The 22704-nt window shown below is 36.9% G+C and overlaps 1 protein-coding gene across 10 annotated transcripts; it reads right to left on the reverse strand.

Moving 5' to 3' along the window:
- Nucleotides 1-1517: 1517 nt before the first annotated feature.
- On the reverse strand, nt 1518-22444 carry PEX2 (peroxisomal biogenesis factor 2). Of its 10 annotated transcripts, none has more exons than XM_084510175.1 (5): nt 22340-22444; nt 21956-22070; nt 15202-15252; nt 13096-13225; nt 1518-3210 (listed from the first exon to the last, which is right to left on the reverse strand). In XM_084510175.1, the coding sequence occupies exons 4-5, from the start codon at nt 13149-13151 to the stop codon at nt 2265-2267; spliced, it is 1002 nt and encodes a 333-aa protein (XP_084366301.1). In that variant the 5' UTR covers nt 13152-13225; nt 15202-15252; nt 21956-22070; nt 22340-22444; the 3' UTR covers nt 1518-2264. The 10 variants fall into 10 exon arrangements, 9 of the variants coding, with proteins under 9 accessions (XP_084366301.1, XP_084366302.1, XP_084366300.1 ...); XM_084510176.1 differs by having other exon boundaries at nt 15202-15255; XM_084510174.1 differs by lacking the exon at nt 15202-15252 and having other exon boundaries at nt 13096-13222.
- Nucleotides 22445-22704: the final 260 nt, after the last annotated feature.

Here is a 22704-nt window from a genome sequence, read left to right on the forward strand (position 1 = left end):
CAAATCTGTTAGCCTTGTAAGAAAAAGAATTTAAGACAGTTTGTATTACTTTATCCATACCATAAGAGACAGACTACAAACGTCATCAGTGCTGCAGGCTACAAAGCTAACACGCTGATGATCAGATACTACAGAAGTAGGCCAGTGCTTTGGTATTATAATTCATCATCAGTTAATTATCAAAGATTCCACTCCATAAGAAAAACAGGGCAGCCAACAGCAGTATACCAGAGCTAGCAGTGGTATAGTTCTGTACAACATAAGTACAAAACTTCTAGAAACGGGTATAGTACTGATTCTGTAACAACGATGAAAAATAGACTATACTTGGTACTAGGATTTACACCTGTGTGAAGCTGCAAGAGATAAAACAAACCTTTGGAAACTTGTACAGCTTAGTTAAGTAAGTCAAAGCGCAGAATGGACAGAGGTAGAGCAAATAAGGAAGAAAACATTATTTAAATATTCAGGAAAAGGCAACATTACTGAACAGGAAAGAAGTCAACTCTTAACTAAGAAGAACATAACACCTAAAGGAGTCCAATATAGAAAATCTGGGCACTTTTGACACAATACTGCACTGTGACTTCAGAAAGATTGAAGAGTCCACAGAAAACAAAGGTCTGCTATGATTATAACCTATGAACACTGGATTTTGGATGTGTATATATTTTAATTAATAAGGACAGTTGAGGGGAGAGGTAGCCAGAATACTGATAATCCTTTCAGGAGACCACTTTCAAGTTGAGGCTGCTATTACATTTCTTTGGGAAGATCTATTAAATAACGTGCAGTGATAACTGATACAGAATCATCACTTCAGCACTAGCTAGTGGATATTCTCCAACAGACTTACTAGCTTTGATACTTCTAATAAGGACATATTGGTACCTCATGGTTCAAATAGCAACTGCGAATTGCAGAAATTTGGCAGACTGCTGATACACACTGACAAATTATATATTACAGTACACAGTATCTGGAAGCAGTTGCTCTGAAGTCTCTGTTGACTCAGAGAATAGTAGCAAAATTAATGAATTTTTGGGCTGCCCAAAGATACTTACGATCTTACTAACTTTAATTGCATCAGATGAAAGCATTATGTGTCACTCTAAAGATCAAAAAACAGAATTTAAGATCTTCAAACAAATAGACTGGTGGGTTGTTTTAATCACACTGAAGAATGTAATAAACCATTTTGTAAAAGGAGATCAAAGGTATGCATCAGTTGTTACTATACTATTTTGGGGACTGATTATTGATGATAGCCAATCAAGAACCTAGTCATCATAAAGTGATTTAATTGGTTGAACTGTATAAGATTTTGCAAATTTGATTTAAGAGCCAGAGCACAATAAAATGTGTTTGTGTGTTAACGAGACACTTATGGGTAAGACTTTCTGTTAAAGAAAAATAATGCAATTTTGAAAAAAATAATATACCCTATAAAACCAAGTCAAAGACTACATGAATGAAGGAATAAGGGAATAAACAAGGGAAAAAAAACATCACAAAGCTGAAAGAGAAAAACAAATTATAATAGCCCAAAACAAGAACAATTACACAATTTTTAGTACATTTACACACACATATCTGGTTTGATCTCTTTTCTCTGTGGTAGTGAGTGAGTGAGGTTTGGAACCTCACAGAGGTTTTCTCCATTATTGAGGTTTGGAACCCACCATCACCACTCCAAATAAAGAGTGGCAAGTCCCAAAGACAGCATCTTGAGAGCAAACTGTATTCTCCAAAGTATCTGATTTAGAATAATGCATGTTGCCTCAGGTAGCTTCTGCATCCCAGTGGGTTTGTGTCCCTCAGCTTCATAGGAAAGAAACGGGAGGTGGTCATACATACATCACTGAAGATCCCAGACACATTGGTGGGTGAGAAAATGAGTTTTGTCATCTGATGAAGAACTAGAAGGTGTATTTTGATCAGGAGATGGTTATATCTCCTGCAGGCACAAGTTAACTTTTTGTCTGTTGACCAGACAGATCACTTAAAAGGTTATTCTTCTCTTACAAGTAGACCATATGTCCTGTTATGGTGGCTGAATCTGATGACAACTATTAATAATCTGCTGAGATAAGACTTCGTCTTACACCATTCCTTCCTTCAGTGGAGCATCACACTGAGAATTCAGATTTTAAATATTCAAAACTATTCTTTAGGTGTAACTAGGATGACTTTCACATAAAATCTACTAGTTATGTTGGTAACAGAAGAAGCTTTTACAAGGTTGAAAAAATCTACAAAGTCTATCAGGCATGAAATTCTGTCATTTCAATTTTATATTTCAATGGTTGAAGACTGTGTACCTCCGAGCCACACTTAGGACATGTAAAATACATATCAAATAAATAGTTACTTTTAATACAATAGTAACAAAAAACATGCAAACAGCCTATGGTATGTGGCATGGTAGGCCACTCCCCACACAATGAACACTCCTTGCAGTGAACTGCTAATGTGTTTTCATTATTAGGAAGACTTGCCATAGGCAAACACCACGAAGAAATTTTGAGTTTCAGTTTCTGTACATTAATGAGGGGTAGCAGGTAGATCAGAAATTCAGCGAAACCATGCCATAAGAGCTCCCTGTTCATGTATTCAAATCCTACCTGACGAACACTTTGTGGCTTGCAAAAAACTGACCTAATTCCTAGAATGCGTTCTGTAAGCGTTGCAAATGTTCCTTTCTGAAGAAAAATCAGAAAATTTACAAGTCCACACAGTTTAAGAAGTCCAGCTCCGAAGTTAAGGTAATACTTGATTTTACAGAAGGACTGTAGTTGACCATTGCTAAATAAATCATAACATCTTTCTTCCAACCATCTTCCACCAACAGTGAAAATAAGATACCATAACTTCTGGTGTTTGCTCAGAGGCTGGTATTTTTCTGTCTGAGATAAATTATTCTTGTACTGAATATTCAGAATAGCCTGTCCCACAGTTGCATTCTTAGAATAGATAGTGAATCTCCACAGTAAAAGCCATAGAAATGCTTTTAATTCTGGTTCAATATGAGACAGCACTCCTGGTTTAAATCCATGAAAACAGCTGGTAAACTGGGACCACACTAGTTGTTCCAAGGCTTTGTTTAGTTCAAGAGCATCGAGTTGACTTATTCTAAGCACAGGATTCACACTCTTTTCATTTCCAACGCTGGAGGACATTTCTTCAGAAAAAAAAAAACCACACAACTTTCTAGGAATAAACACAAATAGATTTTAGTGTAACAGAGCATTTCCTATTTTCATTCTTATTACAGATAACAAAATTGTAATATACCAGCAATAAACAATAAATAACAAATGCTTCTTTAGATATTGTTATGTTATCAGGAATTACTATGAGTCCCTTCAGCAAGCTTTACATTGACAGTATAAAATTGCCTCTCAAAAGAGCTTGTATTAGACTATTTTTCAAAAATAGTAACACTTTTACTTGGTTAGATAGAAGTATGTAACCTGTTTCAAATATTCAAAAAACTTCACATATTTCACATTTCACTATTCTCATTTCATATTCACATTGTGTAAATTAAAACAAAACAAAACAAAAACAAACAAACAAAAAAACACAATCCTGGGCACAACTGTTACACTCAACTGGATCTTAAAATGGAAGAACCTTGTAAAACTGTAAGATTGTTTATGGAAAAACAGGGAAAATAAGCAGAAAAAAATCCAGAAGAGAACAGTGGGGTGGATAGAAAATACTGTTCCAATTATAATTCAGTAGTTGCAGCTGAAAGTAAAAATCTTATCAATATAAAAAAAATGTATAGATTACATACAGAAAAATATAGAAGAAAATTAAGGCAAGAATGATAAAACCTGCTAAATAAAGGCAGCTTAGTTTAGGGAAGAATCATTATAGGTGATTAAAGAAATATTCAGCCATCAATTATCATACAGCACATCACTAAAGCCAGAATATATTTTCCAGAGTCTTAGACAGGTGCAGAATTGTACTACTAATACTCCTTAAATATTAAATTTCCTAGCAAGATCCTAGCAAGACTAATGCCTACTAGAAACCTCAACAAACATATACTCTTCTTGTTTGAGCATTACAGAGAAAAAAAAACATTTCAAAAAATTGTTCAGCTTAAATGTCATCATATCTGAAATTCTCTAAGAAAGTAAATGGAATAAATTGTAAGAGCAAAATATGGATAACATTTCCACAATGCAAAAACTGTGTGTTACCTGATTTTTTGATTTTTTTTTTAAATTTATTATTATTATTATTATTATTCAGAAAACAGACAACAAAGGGATTTATGGAAAGGGGCATATTTCAGGTAGTGGACAACATATTTCAATTTCTGAATCAGACTGTATAACAGATGAGGGACAGCCTTTTGGAGAAGGTACAGAAAAAATGCTTGCAATTTATATGAGGAAGGCCTGCTCTAACACAAAATCACTTTGAATATAAGGTGCTAGATAGGACCCCAGATACGAATGGTTGCTAATCACAGAATCACAGAATTTCTAGGTTGGAAGAGACCTCAAGATCATCGAGTCCAACCTCTGACCTAACACTAACAGTCCCCACTAAACCATATCCCTAAGCTCTACATCTAAATGTCTTTTAATGATATTAAGAATACTAAAAAAGTCCTCCAAACCAATAATACCACCCTGAAACACTGTGCACCAAAAGTTTTAAAGCCCAGTATGAAATATTATTTATTTGTACCATGTGTACTGTTTTCTGTACCTACAGAAGTATGACCTGTAATTGGTCATGTCTGTAAGGAAAATACTGTGCAAAGCTCATAGGAAATATGATTTCATTTTTATTGTATGCTACGCAATGCTAATTTCTAATTAACCATGACTGGCTACAAGAACAGGGCATGGAGTAACTCCACTTTGTTTCTTTTAACTCTTCCTTCCTCATTAACAAGTAAAATATGAGTAAAGGTAGCATAAAGCCACCTCCTCTGGACAAACTGAGGTTCCCACCAGGTTGACACCCACCAGCCTGACAAGCCAGTAAACAAGGACATACCAAGCCTGTCTCACTTGCACTTCCACCTTTTCTGTAGTAAGCACTGAGGCACGGGAAGTTTGTCTGGAAAGCACTACCCAATAACTTCTCTCCTCCACTTTGTGATCACAAGATCAATATGGACCCTACTGTATCTCTCTGTATCTCTTCATTAACAGCAGCTCCAATGAATATCTATGCTCCCAGTCCTCATTTCTCACCCCACTACAATTTTAGGAACCCCAGTCTCTGACAGCCTGCTCTGGAACCTCACTCCAGCCTCATAATATCCACCCCTAATCTAGTGCCTTCTTCATTTCTAGTAACATCTCAGTGACGCCTACTCATTTCACTCTCACCCACCCATTTTGATTACCCTCTCATAAGCATTCTGTACAGCTTCCAATACATATAATCTCCCTTCAAAACCCTAATTCTATTTTAACGGCCATCTCATCAAACTTCCACACCCACAGAAAAAAAGCCTTAGTAGATCAGCTTTCAACACAATCATTTTTTCCAGCTGTCTTCCAGCACCATCCCAGGGGCTGAGATCCTGTTCTTGTAGATTTCGTGTAAGGTAAGTAGGCTAACTCTGCAGATTTTTTTTTTTTTTCCTCCAGTATGGCTAGATTCTTTAAAGAAACCTCAGCAAGTAAGATATGGGTCAACAGGAACCTCTTGAAGTTGAAGGAAAACGTGTCAAATACACAGGACCAAAACAGATCATAAAATACATGAGAAATCTTGGTCACTATAGGCTCGGGACTGACTGATTGGATGGCTGCATTGCAAAAAAGGACTTGGGAATTCTGGTAGGAAGCAAGGTGAACAGAAATCACGAGTGCACCCTTGAGGCAATAGTGCCTATTGGACTGCATTAGAATGGCACAGACCAAAGGATATGTTCATCCCTCTCTACTTGGCATTACTGGGTCTACACCAGGCATCTAGTTTTGACTTCTTACTATCACCACTACAAGACAAATGTCAACAAACCCAAAAGAGTCCAGACACTAATATCGTCAGGGAGCCCCAACATGTGATATATGAGGAGAGCATGAAGGAACTCAGATTGTTTAACTTGAAGATAAGATGGGTAAATGCAATGTAATTGTAATCTCCCAGTTCCTAAAGGTTACAGAGAAGATTAAGTCAAACCTTTCTGCGATATGCACAGTGAAAGAAAAAGTGGCAACTGGTCATGTGTTGCAACATGAGAAATTCCAACCACACATAAGGAAAAAGATTGTCTTCAGGAGAGTGGTTAAACACCGGAACAAGTTTGTCTAGAGGGACTGTGAAATCTCCATCACTAGCGATTCTTAAAACTTGGTCAAACAATGTCCTGATTTACTTGTTCTAACATTGAATTTATCCCCTGTTTTCATAGAAGAATGTAATGGATGTCATCAAGATCTTTTCCCTTGACCTTGGACCTCAACCTTCCAATAAATTTGTGCATGGCTCATCGTATAACATAACTTTATGTTTTGTGACTAGAAATACACATATTTTTCATGCCCCTGACCCTTTACAGAACTTTATTTGAAGGAAGTAATTTCAGTGAGCCTGTCAGTGTAGGATGGAATTTTGTTTACAGAAAACGGAAACCACTTTTGAACCAATGAGTCCAACCACTGTTTGTCAAATTTCCAAAATCATCCCAAACCCATGAAAACTCCTTTCCTAAAACTGAAACCAATACTATATATACTGTTTAACTGTGGCATATTTAGTGTTTCTTCCTGAATTGTCAACTAACATTTTGATTCAACTTCAAAGTAAATTTTATGTCAACTATATGAAAAAGGAAGGCTAAGACAGAAATGTAACCAGCTAATACAAGTTATATATATTCCTCTAAAATTCCTTTAAATTATGCTTATAATATTACTATGCATAAAAAGCATTTATTTCCCCAACAGTTAGGTAAGAATTCTCAAAGTAATAAAACTGAACATTATTGCCAGGTTTTTTGATTACTGCAAAGCATACCTAAAGTTTGCCATAGGTCATGGCTGTTAACCAGAAGACCCTGCAAGTTATTTAAACATTATATCCATATAGCTTTGATTTTAATGTTTAAGCACATTTTAGTGTACTTACCGTTACATACATGCTGAAGCACTCTGCTATAAACTATACTTATTTCAGAACTGATTTAAGGTTTTACTGCATTTACAGGGTAGATTTTCCACCTGAGATACACATTACCTATTTACTTTCCAAATAAATACATTTAAAGGGAAAATTTGAAACACATATTCACCTGCGAAAAATGTCTTCAAAAGCCCTAGGTAACGGCAACTGTTTGTTCAACAGAAGAGGCCTGAATTCTGAACTTACCTTATTTTGTAGGGAATTTCCATTTTATGTATATATATTATATATATATATATATATATATATAAATATATATATAAAATATATAATTTTTTTTTTTTGGTCTGTGATGGCTGTTTTTTCAAGTGATAGTAAGATATTTTTTTTCCCTCTTTACTTCCTCCATGTGAAAATCTTTCAGAACTTTATTAGATTTTTTAGTTTGTACTGCTTTCATAACATAGTGGTCTTACAGTAGGAATAAGTGAGAAATCTGCTCTCTGTCCTAAAACCAGATACAAGAAACACAGACTTTGAGTGTCAATAGTTATACCTTTTTATACTAATATTACATTTTATATTGTGCTGAGCTTACCAGACCTTACCAGACCATAAAGAGAATGTGGTCTTACCTCCAGTTAAATTCTGTTTGTCATGCTCTTACTGCCTTTTTTTTTTTTTTTTTTTCCTAAGATTTGGTCTACTTTACATTTACATTATTTAAAATAAGAAGAACTTAAGAATTCTGAATTGTTGACACAGTAATGAAAAATATCAATGCTCAGTTAAGGATGCCATCACACATTGGTTATCACACACGGTTATATAATCTATGATCAGAATTGAACAGTCAAAAAATCTGATGAAAATAAACAATAAGCTCTGTGTATGATTAGCTTGATACATAAATACTCTTTAAGACAAAACTCTAAAGACTACTACATGAATGTTTTTTCCTTGATTTTACAACTTCACAGATATTGCATACAAAAACTAAAAATTTGTCTGTCCGTCCCCAAGGAACTTTTCTGTCTTAAATAACCTACACTTTGTCTTTTTTTTTTTTTCTTCCAACTAAGCACATCAACAATCCTACTTATACAGCACACTGCACTACAACTACAAAAAATGTATATCACGAGGGAAATAGGAGTTTCTCCTGGTATATGTTAGTGCTGTTATTGAGCATTGTACAAATTATGAATGAATATATTTTATTTGGAAACATGTTATTGACAGAAATCTATCAATAGTAATGTGAGTATTGTCAACAGCCTGCCAATATTAATGTAATTATGATTAAGGGGATAACATAGATTTTAGCTATAATACCAAGTAGCATCTCCTGCTATCAATATAAGCATTATTATTGACCTGTTCTGGGACTATCAGTATGAGATGTATTACCATCAGGCATATTTGTCAATGAGTTCTGCCTACAAAAATTCTACATTTAAATTTACAGGTCTGTAAACTTTGCCTGCAGAAATACACAAATCCAAGTAATCTCCAGAGTGCCATTTTTTTCCATGGGGCTATTCCACTGTGGATGAGTAATCAAGGGGTTTCTACTGTCTCAGTGCTACTGCAATCTCATTCCCTGCTTTTCTAGCAGGAGCATTAGACTAATATATTATAAACAGAAGTGCCAAAGTATTTTTTAGTATGATTTGGCAAAACACTGTTTTGGAGGCCAAATAAAAATATGTTTTATTAAATCAAAACCAAACATTACCTTGCAACACTAACATAAAACTGCATTTAGCACGCAAGAAGTAGCACCCTTGTTCACCTCAATGAGTTCATGATTTAACTATTTTACACAGTCTCTTCTACGCAGATAAAACAGTCTGATGAGGGAGAGACCACAAGGGACCACCCAATCCTAACTCAGCATGAATGTAGGCTGAGAAATACCTAGAGAAAGTTTTTTAACTACCAAAACAACAGATTCCAGAACTTCTCTAGGTAGTCTGTTACAGCGTTTTATCACTGTTAGAGTGTTTTAATTACACAAAAAACTGTTTCTCATACTCAATATAAATCATTCTTGCTATAAATAAAGATGGTTTTCATTCCACCGGAGAAAAGAATAACAACATCACAGAAGAATTTCTAGTTTGTCTGCATTTTCTCAAGATAAAAAAAATGGTGGGGATGCTGAGAAGACCAACAGTATACAGAAGACTTGCCAAACTGGACAATATGCTATTTCCTACAATATGTTGTTATCCTCCAGAATAAAACTTTTTTTTTTTTTCAATGTCATAGTTAGTTTAAACTGAAGTCTACAATATCTTCAGATCCTTTTCTGTCATTTTACTGAGTAATTATTTCCTGATTTGTATTTATATATGCTTTTCCTTTTATACGTAGTGCTTTATGCTTGCATTGCATGAAACGCATTGCATTTCATCTCATTGATTTCAGAGATATTCTCATTCATCAAGAGTGAGTTGGATTCAGACCTTATGTTAAAACAAACAAACTACAACAAAAAAATAACAACAACAACAACAAAAAAAAACACCAAAATTTTCAACCTCTCTTCCACTTAACAGCATCAGTAACTTTTGTAAGTGTGTTCTCTTCAATCATCCATCTCATTAATGCCTTTGCATTTAGACAGGATACTATAGATAATTACCCTATAAAGGCAATTTCTCAACTTGATGCTGATAATATCACCACCTAATGGGGACAATATTGGTATTATCTTTCACCAGCTTGCCTATGTGAGGAAAAAGTCTTTATTAAAATGAAGTAGTATCGTACCTAAAGTTTCTCCCTTACTAAGCTTGCCATCCTTTCTAAGAGATAAATATTAAGATTTTTTAAAAACATGTATGGGTCAAAACATACTGTCTGTTTTACAATTTCTCTTCTGAGTACTTCAAGGTACAAATTAATTGCTAAAATATTTGCTACTAAACCTTAATTTGGAACTGAAAGTAACAACTTCGATAACTCTCAACAAAAGAATGAAGAGACAAACACAAACAGACACAGACAACCTCTGGCACTTTTCTGGTTATTTTAACTCTCTAGAATGTTAAGCAAATAAATAAATAAAATCAGCAGTGCCTAATTCCACAGTCATTTTAAGAAGAATTTGTCTCTTGAGCACATCTATATTAAGATTCCGTAGGCTATTCTTCTGTGCTTCAGTTCCACTCTTTTTTTCTGTCTAAAATTAATTTTCTGAAGTAGCAGGTCACAACATATCTCTTATAAACTAAACAATCAGTATCTGAAAGTCTGTTACTTGTCCTCCTTTCTTATTAAATAAGAGATCTAGGTAATTGACCCTTTATGCTGCCTCTTGCTTAGATTTTTGGACCCTTTCATTGGTTCTATTCTCATGCTTTGTAAATGGACACTTATTTTATTATTTGGAGTCACTGATTTTATCATCACATTCTTATGCTACTCCTTTACATTCGTCCCTAATAATCAGTATTATTTTTGCTCAGAAAACTCTTTGATTTTGTGTGTTTACTTGTAGGTTTTTCATAAGTGCTAAATTTTTTTTAAGATAAAATAGTATCTTTGCATACAAATGAACTCTATCTTCCTAAGTCAGCAAGACTTCACTCTCTTCCTGTAATTCTGCTTTCCAGATTAGCTTTATAGAACAGTGAATAGTTACTTGAACCTTCTTTCTTTACTCATCAAATTTTTGAAAAGACATCTTAAATGAGGCATCAGGAGAAGTAAAAAAAAAAAAAAAAAAAAAAAAAAAAAAAGCGTCCTGACCTCTTCCATATTTATACTGCATTAAGCTATCTCTGATAATCTGACAGATATGTGGAAGATGAGTGCAGAACTGAAATATTAGGATGAACAAAAGCTTAAATCTCCCAGATAGATGGTCACAGAGGTCCTCTTTCTAATGCTGCGTTAAGTCTGCTGAAAAACTTGTGTTGAATGGGCCTGGGACTCAAGATTCTGTGATTCAGTCACAAGAATGCTGTGATTTTTTTTTAGTGCAAAGTGTTTTTTTTGATGTTTAGTGAAGAAATATTCTGTTTAACTGTTCACTTATTTCAATAGTAGATGTTTTAGATGTCAATTTGAAATCAATAGATGTTAGAGATGAGAAATCAAACTATAGGTATGCATTTACTTACAAAATCTTCCTTTACATCTACCCTCATACTAAAATACAAAACCTAGACCCCAGATGCTGAAAACCACGTTTTATCATTAATTTTCATCTCTTTCTTGCTCTTCAACTGTAGAGAGAAATATTCTCAGATCAAAGACTAATTGGAAGCCCCAACTGCGTTGTCTCTTAATCACTGTAAAAATAACATCACTTCATCATTACCTAAAATAACCTTACAGAAGATTGATGTTGTATTACTGTCTGGATTTTGATATGCTTCTGCTAAACACCTATCATTTTGTAAAGAACAAAGTGACTCTTTAACCATTTGAAATAGCTACTAGCACTAATTGAAATATCATTAATACACTGCACTTACAGAAGATATCATTTATTTCTGATATTCCTGTGAAACAGGACTATTTTTAGAAGTTGGAAAAAAAAAAAAAAAAAAAAAGGAATACACTGAATGAATCCCATAGATGAAATCAATATTTTTATTAAAGAGGCTGAGTGAGCAACTAGTAACAAATTCCAGAATGCGACTGTACTGAGTCTGGCTGGAATGGAGTTAACGTTCCCCACAGCAGCCCATACAGTGCTGTCTGTGCTTTGCACTTGTAGATAGAACAGTGTTGGTATCACATTGATGTTTGGCTACTGCTGAGCAGTGCTGGCACAGCTTCAAGCCTGTTTCTCCAACTCCCCTGCAAAAGCCAGTAGGCTGAAGGTGGGCAAGAGGTGGGGTGTGGACATGGCCAGGGCAGCTGACCTAGACTGACCAAAGGGATATCCCACACTGTAACATCATCGCTCAGCAGCAACAGCTGTGGGGGAGAAAGAGATGGGGGGACACTCCTTATGAAGGTCTTCTGGATCAACTACCATGTATACTGAGGCCCTGCTTCCCAGGAAATGGATGAACTTCACTGGCTGATGGGAAGTTGAGAGTATTTTTTTTCTCCTTTTGCTTCCATGCAGGGCCTATTCTTCTTTTTCTTTTCTCCTTTCATTACACTGCTTCTCTATCATCCATCTCATATTCTCCCCTGCCCCTGTCCTGCTGTGGAGAGAGAGAACGTGCGTGTTGCTTAGCTGCCTACCAGTGTTAAACCACAACATTTACACTGAATGCCAGAAGACCAAATGCAAGACAAAAATACATTCGAATCATAGGTTGCCTTTCCAACTTCAACTCAGCAAACCTAGATTTCATACAATGTGATAGAAGAGATTAACAACTGATGAATGCCCCGAGACAGCAAAGAAAACAACAATAGCTCATTGACTTATCTTCCATAAACAACCTGGCAAAGTCAAAATATTAGGGCTTCAAGTTACAAAATCAAAACCAGCTCGCAAGAGCCAGAATTGATAAAACAGTAATGAAGAGCAGTACAAAAGTGCTGCACTGTTAGAAGCTGTTCATCCGTCATTTCTGTCAGTATTTGATGGAAACTGAAAATCCTGCATCAATGCAACACATTCTGTCAATGAATTCTAGCAACTGAGACAGAATTCCTTTATTGGACAGAGTTAAAGATACACTGAGTGCTAAAAGCTCCCATTGACTTCAGAAAAATCTGTGATGAGTCAGCACTCTTAAAAGACATATTATTAGGTAAAAAAAAAAAAAAAAACACCTAAATCTGAGAGTCTAATTCCATCATAATTTATATTTAAAGTATTACTTTGTAAACATTATGATGTTAAACTGAAGGGAAGAAACACTGATCATGTATTTGCATTCCCTGCAGTATAATAGGCATAGATAGCATCATCCTTCCAAATTTCTGGATATGGCTCTAATTTTAATTTATTATAATAAATAAGAAGCATGTAATAAATTACATGCAATCCTTATTCTTCTTTACCTCATATTCCATTTCCTCTTCTTCCCCCATTTTATGTTCTCGTCATCCTTTTCCATAGCACGTTAGATTGCAAACATCTCTACAGGGATGCATCAATTTTACAAGTAAATTTCCATTCCCTGCTGAACTGCTAAAAAAAAAAAAAAAAAAACACATCTCAAACACTAAGATGGAGAGCCAAAATATATGCCTAATAAATGATATTGACATTTTTCAATTGAAAAAAATAGCAGGTAATGAGAACTGTCTGAAGACATACCTTGTATTTACTGTAGTTAAATCAAAATGGTGGAGGGTTTGGTTGAAGCACTCTGACAGAGTTGAGACTATGAGAGTTAAGTAGAAAAGACATCTTTGACTAAACCAGTATCAGGAGGTATGATCACAAGGGATACCTTACGCTACAAACGTAGGTCTCAACCATTGACAATCACATCAGCGGATGAGGCAGATATCCTTGTGTTTGAATAGATTTTGGTTATGATGAGAATACCATGTTCTGATATATGGATTGATAAGCAGAAGTCTACAAGGCATTTCACATGTAAAAGTGAAAAGAATGCAAAGCTTACATGTGCCATCCTTCGTGCTAAGTAGGTAAAACATCACACTACGGCAAAAGTATGCAGCTCCTTTTCAGAACGGTTCGAAGAACCTGAATGAGTGGTTGTTGGCACACTGTGGGCAGTAATAGCCATAACTACTACTCATTTACTGGTTACTGTTACTTACCAAAGAAGTTGGCCTTCTGTATACTAACATGTAATATCTGTTTTAAGGACTCTGTATCTCACATAGCCTTATTTGTCATGCACAGTGCCAATGCTAATTTTATGCATTGGTTCTGTGGCCTCCATGCCTTTCTTCCATACTACTAAAAAAAAAAACAAAAAAAAAAACAACAACAACAAAACAAAACAAAAAAGGAATCTTGCTTAAATTCCCATTTCACAGCTCTGCTTCTGTCTGATCTGTATGAATGGATCACCAGACAGTTCTGGAAATCCCAGGATGAAGACTAAGATATATAGAAGAGACTCAGAAGCAATGCCTGTTCTACATACTGAAATACAATTAAATATAATTTACCACAGATGACAGAACACTGAAATCTTGCATTATACATACCTTAGCTTCACCATTTGCAAACACAGTCATTGCTCAGATTTTATTCCATCTTTCTTTTGACACACATATGCATACCAACTGCACAGTCATGAATATTCATTAGTATGCAAGTGCTGATCCAAGTACTGCACCGCAGGAACATAATGTCCTTTAACCTTTTATTAGAAATTTTTATTAGAAATACTTATTAGATGAGAAAGGTAAAATCTGTCCTAAACGCATAGCTAACTCATGATTAACCTTTGTCCACATCTGTACCAAAAGAAGTACTATATATAAAACCAAACAGACTGTATATATTTACAGCACATTAAAGCCAAGGCCCTTCATCAATATGAAGCTATGCCTGTTCACCATCAGTTTTAAGTTTTGGTCTTGCATTATATGGTGTAACAATAATAATTGGATCTAACTATAGTCAAGAACTCTCAACTACTGAAAAGATAAAGAATGGTATTGTACATCAGCATATATCTCATTTTTTTAGGCTCCAGTTCTGCAGAAATATAAGCTGATGGAATTTCCGAAAGCTAGTTACTCCTTCCCATCTTAATCCAACCTGGTATTGCTCCCATCCCTCTCCCATTTTCTTAAGCAGACTAGCTCCAACACTCTCTGCTGAACTGTTTTAGTATGTTGATGAGGCAGAAAACAATCCTGTTTCAATTGTTTCAATTTATTTTTCTCCAGTTTTGGTACACAAACCAGTCAGCCCAGCATCATGTAAGACCCATGCAACATCAGTGTGCCCCACACCAGGCCAAGAAATAAACACTCACAAGCCTTTGACATACTCTTGCATCTGCCACCAATCCACAGGGAGATAGAAAACCAAGCCTTTTATTTAATGAGTTGAACTGCTCTTTTAGTCTTCAAGCCTAATACATTGAGTGTGCAAGGACAGCACTAACAGTGTAAATCTGCACATTGGAACTTTTTTTGTTGTCTTTTGAAAATTAAAAGAACACAAAGAATTACCTGTATAAGTCAGCTGTAGGACTCAGGCAGACTTGCAGGTGAGAGGCAACTCTGCTTAAATAAGGAATACGATATGATTTCTCTCAACTCTTAACTCTTTGGTAATGATTTTAGTTTGAAATGTTTGGCATACAGGGACTAATAAGAATGCTTAGCAAATCAGACGTGCTCACTGTCCCCAGATCTTACACACTCTTCAATCCTGTACCTTCACTAGCATTTCAGATTCTACTAGCAGGGGTGCGCACACATATTACAAGTAGAAGATTTGAAAAGGAACAGTAACTTCCTTACCATGCAACCTGAGCTGTACACCTCTGACAGCTTCTTAGTCCTTCTGCAATTCCAGCACAAATCCACATTCATGATTTAGTTATGCCCCACAGAGTCATAGCCCTACATTAACTTCCTTTCCAGAAAAGTTTCCTTTCTTCATGCCAGCCCCCTCCTGTGATATCTCCTGCCTGCTCTTCTGCTTATAGAATTAGTAACATTGGTTTTGAATAATATTGTTTTTGAACATATTTTTCAAGCTTTCTTAGAATTTGAACTTAATTTATTTTCTTTCTTTTCCAACTCCACTGCCAATATTAGCAGACAGTGGAGATAAGCAGGGGCAGAGACAGCATTTTTAGTTGTATTTTTCCCAGGCAGATACTAATACAAATTCAATGAATATGAACTTGCATCTAAAGGCTAGATATCTCCACAGGTCCTTTGCTGCAGGGAAAAGAGGAAGTGCTCAGACCCAGTCAGAGTCAATCCATGAATTAAGAGTTGCTCCACTGCCATTATTCCTCTCTTTTCCTGTATTATATATTTGTTCTCTTTTTCCTCCTTCTCAAATTTTATTTCTTCCTCATTATCTTTACCCTTTCTTCCTCTGAAAAATCCATATTTAGTTTCTTTTTCTGAATTAATTTTAGACTTTCAAATTGTCTTGCTTTTTACCTTCAAGCAAACAAGTCCTACCACTGTCTCTGAGAGAGCCACATGCAAAGAGACAGTACCCTTTTTGTTCTCCCTCTCCTGAAGATGTTTGCAAAGTTTAGATATGCACTGACAATGCTTGTAGACATAGTACAAACACATGGTTGCAAGAGCCATTTAAGTCACCTGAAAAAGTAGTAGGACACTCTTCCAGTTTGACTCATCTGACTCATGAGTCTGCAGCCTTTTAGTAGAACACACTTTTTTTTTCCCCCTCTAATTCACTGTTTTTAACTTTACTCCTGAAAGAGTATAGGGAGTGCTATGGACTAGCTGGTGTTTACAACATACTAGTTCTAGAGATGCAGTACCACATCTATTCTCTTCCCCCTGCACTGGTCTATGTGAAAAAAGTATCTATTCTATTACTCTAAAACAAACAAACAACAACACACCAAAACAAAACCAAAGCAGAATAAGCAGCTTGCTTTAAAATACCATACTGAAGTAATCCACTGTACTCCAAAATACATAACAAATTTTAGGGGCTGTCATCATTAAGTGCAGCAGCAATACAGTGGCTTTGTCATAAGAGAGTTACCGTAATTTACATTGAAATATTAAATTCACCCTCTATTTGTTATAAATTTGTGAACTTAGACCTTCCGCCTGGAAAGTTCACATTTGGAAACCAGCCCCTGTGGGGAGGAAATACACATTAACATGTTCTAAGGAAAGAACAATTTTAATTGGCCAAATGAACTTCAGCTAACAGCACACATTACATACAACTGCAAAAATACCCTTTTTGTTTTTTGTTTCTTATGAGCTTAGCATATGCTACACATATACATAAAGCAAATATATTTGTACAGAGCTAAGTACACCCATAATGTGAAGGAACAACATACACTTTACAGTACTTACAGGATAGAGTTGACTGTAATGCAAAGAAGAAAAACAGACCTCTCTTGAGGTTTGCTGGATTTTTTTTTTCTTCTGTCATTTGAAAGTAGTAAAAGGGGTTTCCCTCTCTGAGTTTCTTAAAGTACAATATGCTTGCGAAATTCAACTACTGGGTTGACAAATATTGTTTGCATATTTACTGTAAACTAACAACAACAAGAAGAATTCTGGATTGCTATTTCCCCCTCCCTGCTTTTTAAATTTTCAGTTTTTAATAAACGTGATAACAGGCACAATAGAAAGGGATTAGTGTGTTTACTGTAACCTTATGATGTCCAACTCAGCAGGGTCATCTCAAGCAGGTTGCCCAGGACTCTTTCCAAGAATATTTGAAGATCTTCAAGGAGAGAGACTCCACATCCTCTCTGGGCAACCTGTTCCTATGCTCCATCACCTACACAGTAAAGGATGTTCAGAGAAAACCTGCTGTGTTCCACTTTGTGTCCATTGCCTCTTGTCCTGGCACTGGGCACCACTGAAAAGAACCTGCTCTCTGCTCTCTTTGCACCCTCCCTGCAGGTACAACCATCAGTTTCATCCTGAGCCTACTCCTCTCCATGGTTACCACTCCTAGCCCTCAGCCTTTCCTTATATGTGAGATTATCCAATCCCTAAACTGCATGTGTAACCCTTCACTAACTACTTTCCAGTAGCTCCATAACTGCCTTATACTGAGGAGTCCTGAACTAGAGACAGTACTCTGGCCTTACCAGTGCTGAGGAGAAAAGATGCTTAACCTCAACCAACTCCCTTGGCTTGCTAGCAACATTTCTCCTAATGCAATTTCTTTTTTTTTTTTTTTTTTTAAATAAATCTTGATTTCTAATCCCAGTGAAAATGAATAAACAGAGATTGCAAAAGCAATAGTGTTACGGGATTCAAAAAGAAAAGTAGGTCATTATAACCAACATGGAAAAAAAAGCTCAGGCAACACACTATATATTTCATAAGCTGATATTGCTGTATGATTTGTCTATGTTTAACTGACCAGGTTTTCCTTTAGACATTTGTTCTTCTCCTCCCTCTTCTCCTTCCTCATACTCTCTCTGAACCTCAAAGCTATAAAATGACTTCAATATTTTCTAAAAGAATAGTAAAATACATTCTTATTATCACATATTCTAAATGGGAGAAAAAGTGTTTTATTTCTGAAATACTATGTGATGAATTACTATAACAAGATATATGCTCATACTGGATTCAGACATCACTCCCTCCCTTTGATTACCTACATTTTTATTCATTCTAAAATATATTTTTTGACATTGATTACTGTGTAGTCATATGATATTGATACTCAATAGTCATAAATTCGTTTCACTCCTTCCTTCCCAAATATTCTCTGAGTAGCAGCCTTGAGCAGTTTTCAGAACTGTCACTATAAAAGACTATAAACTATAAAAGATTAAACACTAGAGAAGATCAAATGTCTTTCTTGACTTGCACCACAGCATTTGATGTCAAAAGCACAAATGGAGGTCCTCAGATTACTAACAGTGTCAGAGTACAGAAATTACCTTTCCTATTCTATAAGTTGTCTAAGGAAGTCTTTATACACTATCAATACCTGTTTGCAAGTTTTAATTGAGTTTTATCTAGCCGGTCACAGGAACATTTGCTTCATACATGTCCTGAATCACAGTAACTACCAAAAGCTTTCTGTGAGTCACTGCCTTCACTAACAAAAGAAAAGAAGTGTTATCTACAGTCTCAGGGGAAAAAAAGGGGAAAAAAGAAAAAAAAATCTAAAAGGAGACAAGCACACAAAGCTCTCAAGCAAACAAAAAAAATTTCCTCACAAACTTAAATAACACCCTCCTTGCCTGAAAGACATTCAATCTGGAATGAGAAAAGGTGCAACACTCAGAAGCAAAGTTATCTTACCAAATGAGTTGATTTTGCTCTATCTAGAGTTTTTAGATTCACTTTCAGTTATTGAGCACTTTATCAAGCCAAATCATTTTACCTACACATATTTATCCTGAAGAAAGTGATTGGTCCTTTCTGTTCTGCACTAGCATGGCCTCACCTTGAGCAGTGTGGAGTTTTGGGCACTACAGTATAAGAAGGACACTATAAGTGTCCCTGAAGGAGAGCTATGAAGATGGTGAAGGGTCTAGAGGGCAAGACATATAAGGAGCAGAGCAGACTGAGGGGAGGCCTCACAGCAGCCTGCAACTCCCTCACAAAGGGCGCTGAGCTCTGCTCTCTGGGGACAGCAACAGGACCCAAGGGAACGGCACGGAGCTGGGACAGGGGAGGGAGGGTCAGGCTGAATATTGGGAAAAGGTTCTTCCCTTAGAGGTAGTCAGGCACTGGGACAGGCTGCCCAGGGAAGAAGTGGTCACAGCACTGAGCCTGCTGGAGTTCAAGCAGTGTTTGGATAATGCTCTCAAACATATGACGTAGTTTTTGAGAAGTCCTGTGCAGAGCCAGTAGTTGGATTTGATGATCCTTGTGGGTACCTTCCAACATGGTATATTCTGTGATTGCGATTTCTGGTATAGTGTATCAGTTAAAGGCAGCAATGTTTGCATTTTTAAAGAATTATCTGCAAATGCATTTTTCTCCTTAGATAATGAAATTAAGTTGAATCAATTTTACTTTTGCTTTTTAATAAGGGTTTGTATCCTTAAATTCATGTTTGATGTATCTTGCTTTATCCTTACTAATCCACCATCATGAAATGGGGCATACCATTCAAGCTACCTTACAGCTTATTAATCAGAGAATGAATTTATAATGCATCTGAAGGTCCATTACCTAAGAGGTTAAACTTTTCTTAAACTAAGTTCAGAGGATGATACTTTATGTGCTTGTACTTATGTCCTAAGAGTTCTAATGACTGCTTTTGAGAGGCCCTAGTAGGAGTGTATTTAGAAACGTGTAAGTTGACCTCTATTACTCTACAGTTTTGCAACATTTTCAACAGAAGTAAATTTTAACAATTCAATGTGGTGTCTAATTTTAACTGTTTACCCAATTATATCAACATTAATTCCCATTAAAACTCCAGTGAAACTCTTAATTTTCTTCATCTGAGGTCTGGAAAGGATGATCTCAACAAATAAAAACACAAGTTTAAACCCATGCAGGACTATAAGTTAAAAGGACTTAATTGAAGTAAGTTTTAGTTTAAAGTTTTGCCTCTTCTGTTTTGTCCCCAGATTAATGTAATTTTAGAATGTACTGTATTTAATATGTATATATACACTGAGTTATTTTCAAAACATTATATTAATGTATAAGATGGTAAGATGTTGAAAGGATTTTCTTTTCCTTTACAGAAATGGGTATTAGTTTGGACTAGCCTATTTGTGGTGTAATATTTCATATACAACATGTATCTATGCTGACATATATGGACCAAGTGCTGAAATATTATCTCCAAAGACAGAGTATGTGGATAACATAATTTTTTAATTCTGAAGAAGTATTCCAATAAGAGCAGTAGCCACCACAGCAGATGTTCCAATCATCTATTTCCATAGTAGTAAAGCCTAAGTGTTGAATCCCTTCAACACTTGACTTTATGTACCCTACTGGCCTATTGCACTTCCACAAAAAAAAAAAAAAAACAAAAAAAAACAAAAAAAAAAAAGAGAGAGAGCTCTTTAAAGAGTTCATATATATATATATATATATATACACACACACACACACACACACACATATATATACATAAAAACTATCCTGTAGGTGTGAAGTTATCCCCACAAGTCAAGATCAAGTAACTGCAATGGATGACTTCATGCCCTGTCAACAGACTTAAAGAATTCAGAGGTGTGAACGGTTACTCCTCGTTAACAGTTTATTTCTACTGTATGTTACATTCCATCAATGATACTTCTGTTTTCTTACCAAATTCTTCATTATATAAACTTGTGATAATGACACCATGCAGAAAATGAAAAACTGCTACTGAGATTAAACAGATTCTTAAAGAGAAAAAAATGTTTGTACCAGAAAGCATCAATAAATACCTTTTCACATAGAATAAATAAAAATAGTCTCAAATTGAATGCTTCGTCAGCTACTGCTGCTGAACTGCATATTGATAATGGCTCCAAACAAGTCAGACAAGAATTCACTAACTTGCAAAATATTTAGCCATTTGTTTGATTGTACTGGAATGGGGTTTTACTACAAAGTGACCATACTCTATCTTTGACCTTGATGAACATTTCCTTCCCATTGGCAGTTAAATGATAATACAACAACTCTGGATTTAAAGACATGTGCAGTCCTCTCATTCTCAGTACTGACTATGTCATGAAATGGAATTCATCTCTCTGCTTAAATTACTTGGCCATCAGACTCAATCTCCATTTGCTTTGTGGCAAACCATTAGTTTGCAAAACAGTTGCAGGCTGCACAAAACTGAGTTAACAGAAAGTAGCAAAGACCCATCCCCTCAACAGCAAGTATCTATGAGTTAAGGTATATCATAGAATCACAAAGGTTGGAAAACACCTCCAAAATCATCTGGTCCAACCATCCCCTACCACCTATACGACCCAGTAAACCATGTCCCTAAATGCCAGGTCCAACCCTTCCTTAAACATCCCCGGGGACAGTGACTCCACCACCTCCCTGGGCAACCCATTCCAATACTCGACTACTCTTTCTGAGAATAAATGTCTCCTCATTCCCGACCTGAACCTTCCCTGGTGCAACTTGAGGCCATTCCCTCTGGTCCTATTGCTAGTTACCTGCGATTGTGACCATAGTTACAGGAAAGACTTCTGGAGCTCTATAATTGTTTGACTCTCTCAACTGACATCGGCCTAAGAATTCAAACGAATCCATCACCCTGTCCTCTCTCCAGACGACGTGCTAAGGCTCCCTCCTTTCTTACCTTACGCTTTGGGCCTAGCTGGAAGCCTTGCAGCCTCCTTGCGTGCTCAGGTAGGCAGGCACCGGGAGGAAGCACACCGACGGGTATCACGACACTGCGCAGCCCAGGTAGGCCGCTAGAGGAGAACCACAAGTTTTGTTTTGTTTTTGTTTTGTTTTTTCTCCACAAGCAGGGCCCGATGCCATCAGGCCCAACGCCCGCCCGCTCGCCCCCGTGGCCGGGCCCAACCCGCAGGGCTGCCACGGGGGCTCTGTCTCCAGCCTCCCCGTGAAGGCCCGTGCGGCCGGAGCCTCCCCGGCCCGGCCTCCTCCCCCCCACCGCCACCAGCACCAGCCCGAGGTCACCGAGGCAACGTCCGCAGCCCAGAGTGGCGGCGATAGATACCCCAGGTGAGCGCCTAGAGCGACTGCACAGGAAGTGCCCGCGGCCGTGGAGATGACGCACTGGAACGTCTCCCGGGATGGTGTCCGCGGCGGGGCATTGATCGACAGGCGGAAAAGCAAATCAAGAGGCTCAGCGGGAGCCCGGGGAGCCAATGGGAGAGGGGAGGGGGCGGGGCGGGGCGGGAAGGGCAGCTGCTGCAGGAGGAGCTGGGAGCGGCAGGGCGGGGGCGGTGGGGAAGAGGGAGAAAGGAGCTGTTGCATGGCGTGTGCAGATAAATCACTTCAGCTCGTGTGCTAAAAGCAGGTCACGGGCTTTGGCCTGACTTGCTTTCAGACAGGGGCTGACCTGAAAAACGCGGAAGGAGC

This window comes from Aythya ferina, assembly GCF_964211825.1.
Source record: "Aythya ferina genome assembly, chromosome: 2".
Lineage (NCBI taxonomy): Eukaryota > Metazoa > Chordata > Aves > Anseriformes > Anatidae > Aythya > Aythya ferina.

Excerpts from the sequence above, each read along its gene's own strand:
- PEX2 (XM_084510174.1), bottom strand. The coding sequence starts at position 13,151 with ATGGAAAAGGATGACGAGAACATAAAATGGGGGAAGAAGAGGAAATGG. Across the intron at positions 3,211-13,095 it reads AAGAGGAAATGGAATATGAG|AAAGTTGTGTGGTTTTTTTT; the intron begins GTAAAGAAGAAT and ends GTTTATTCCTAG.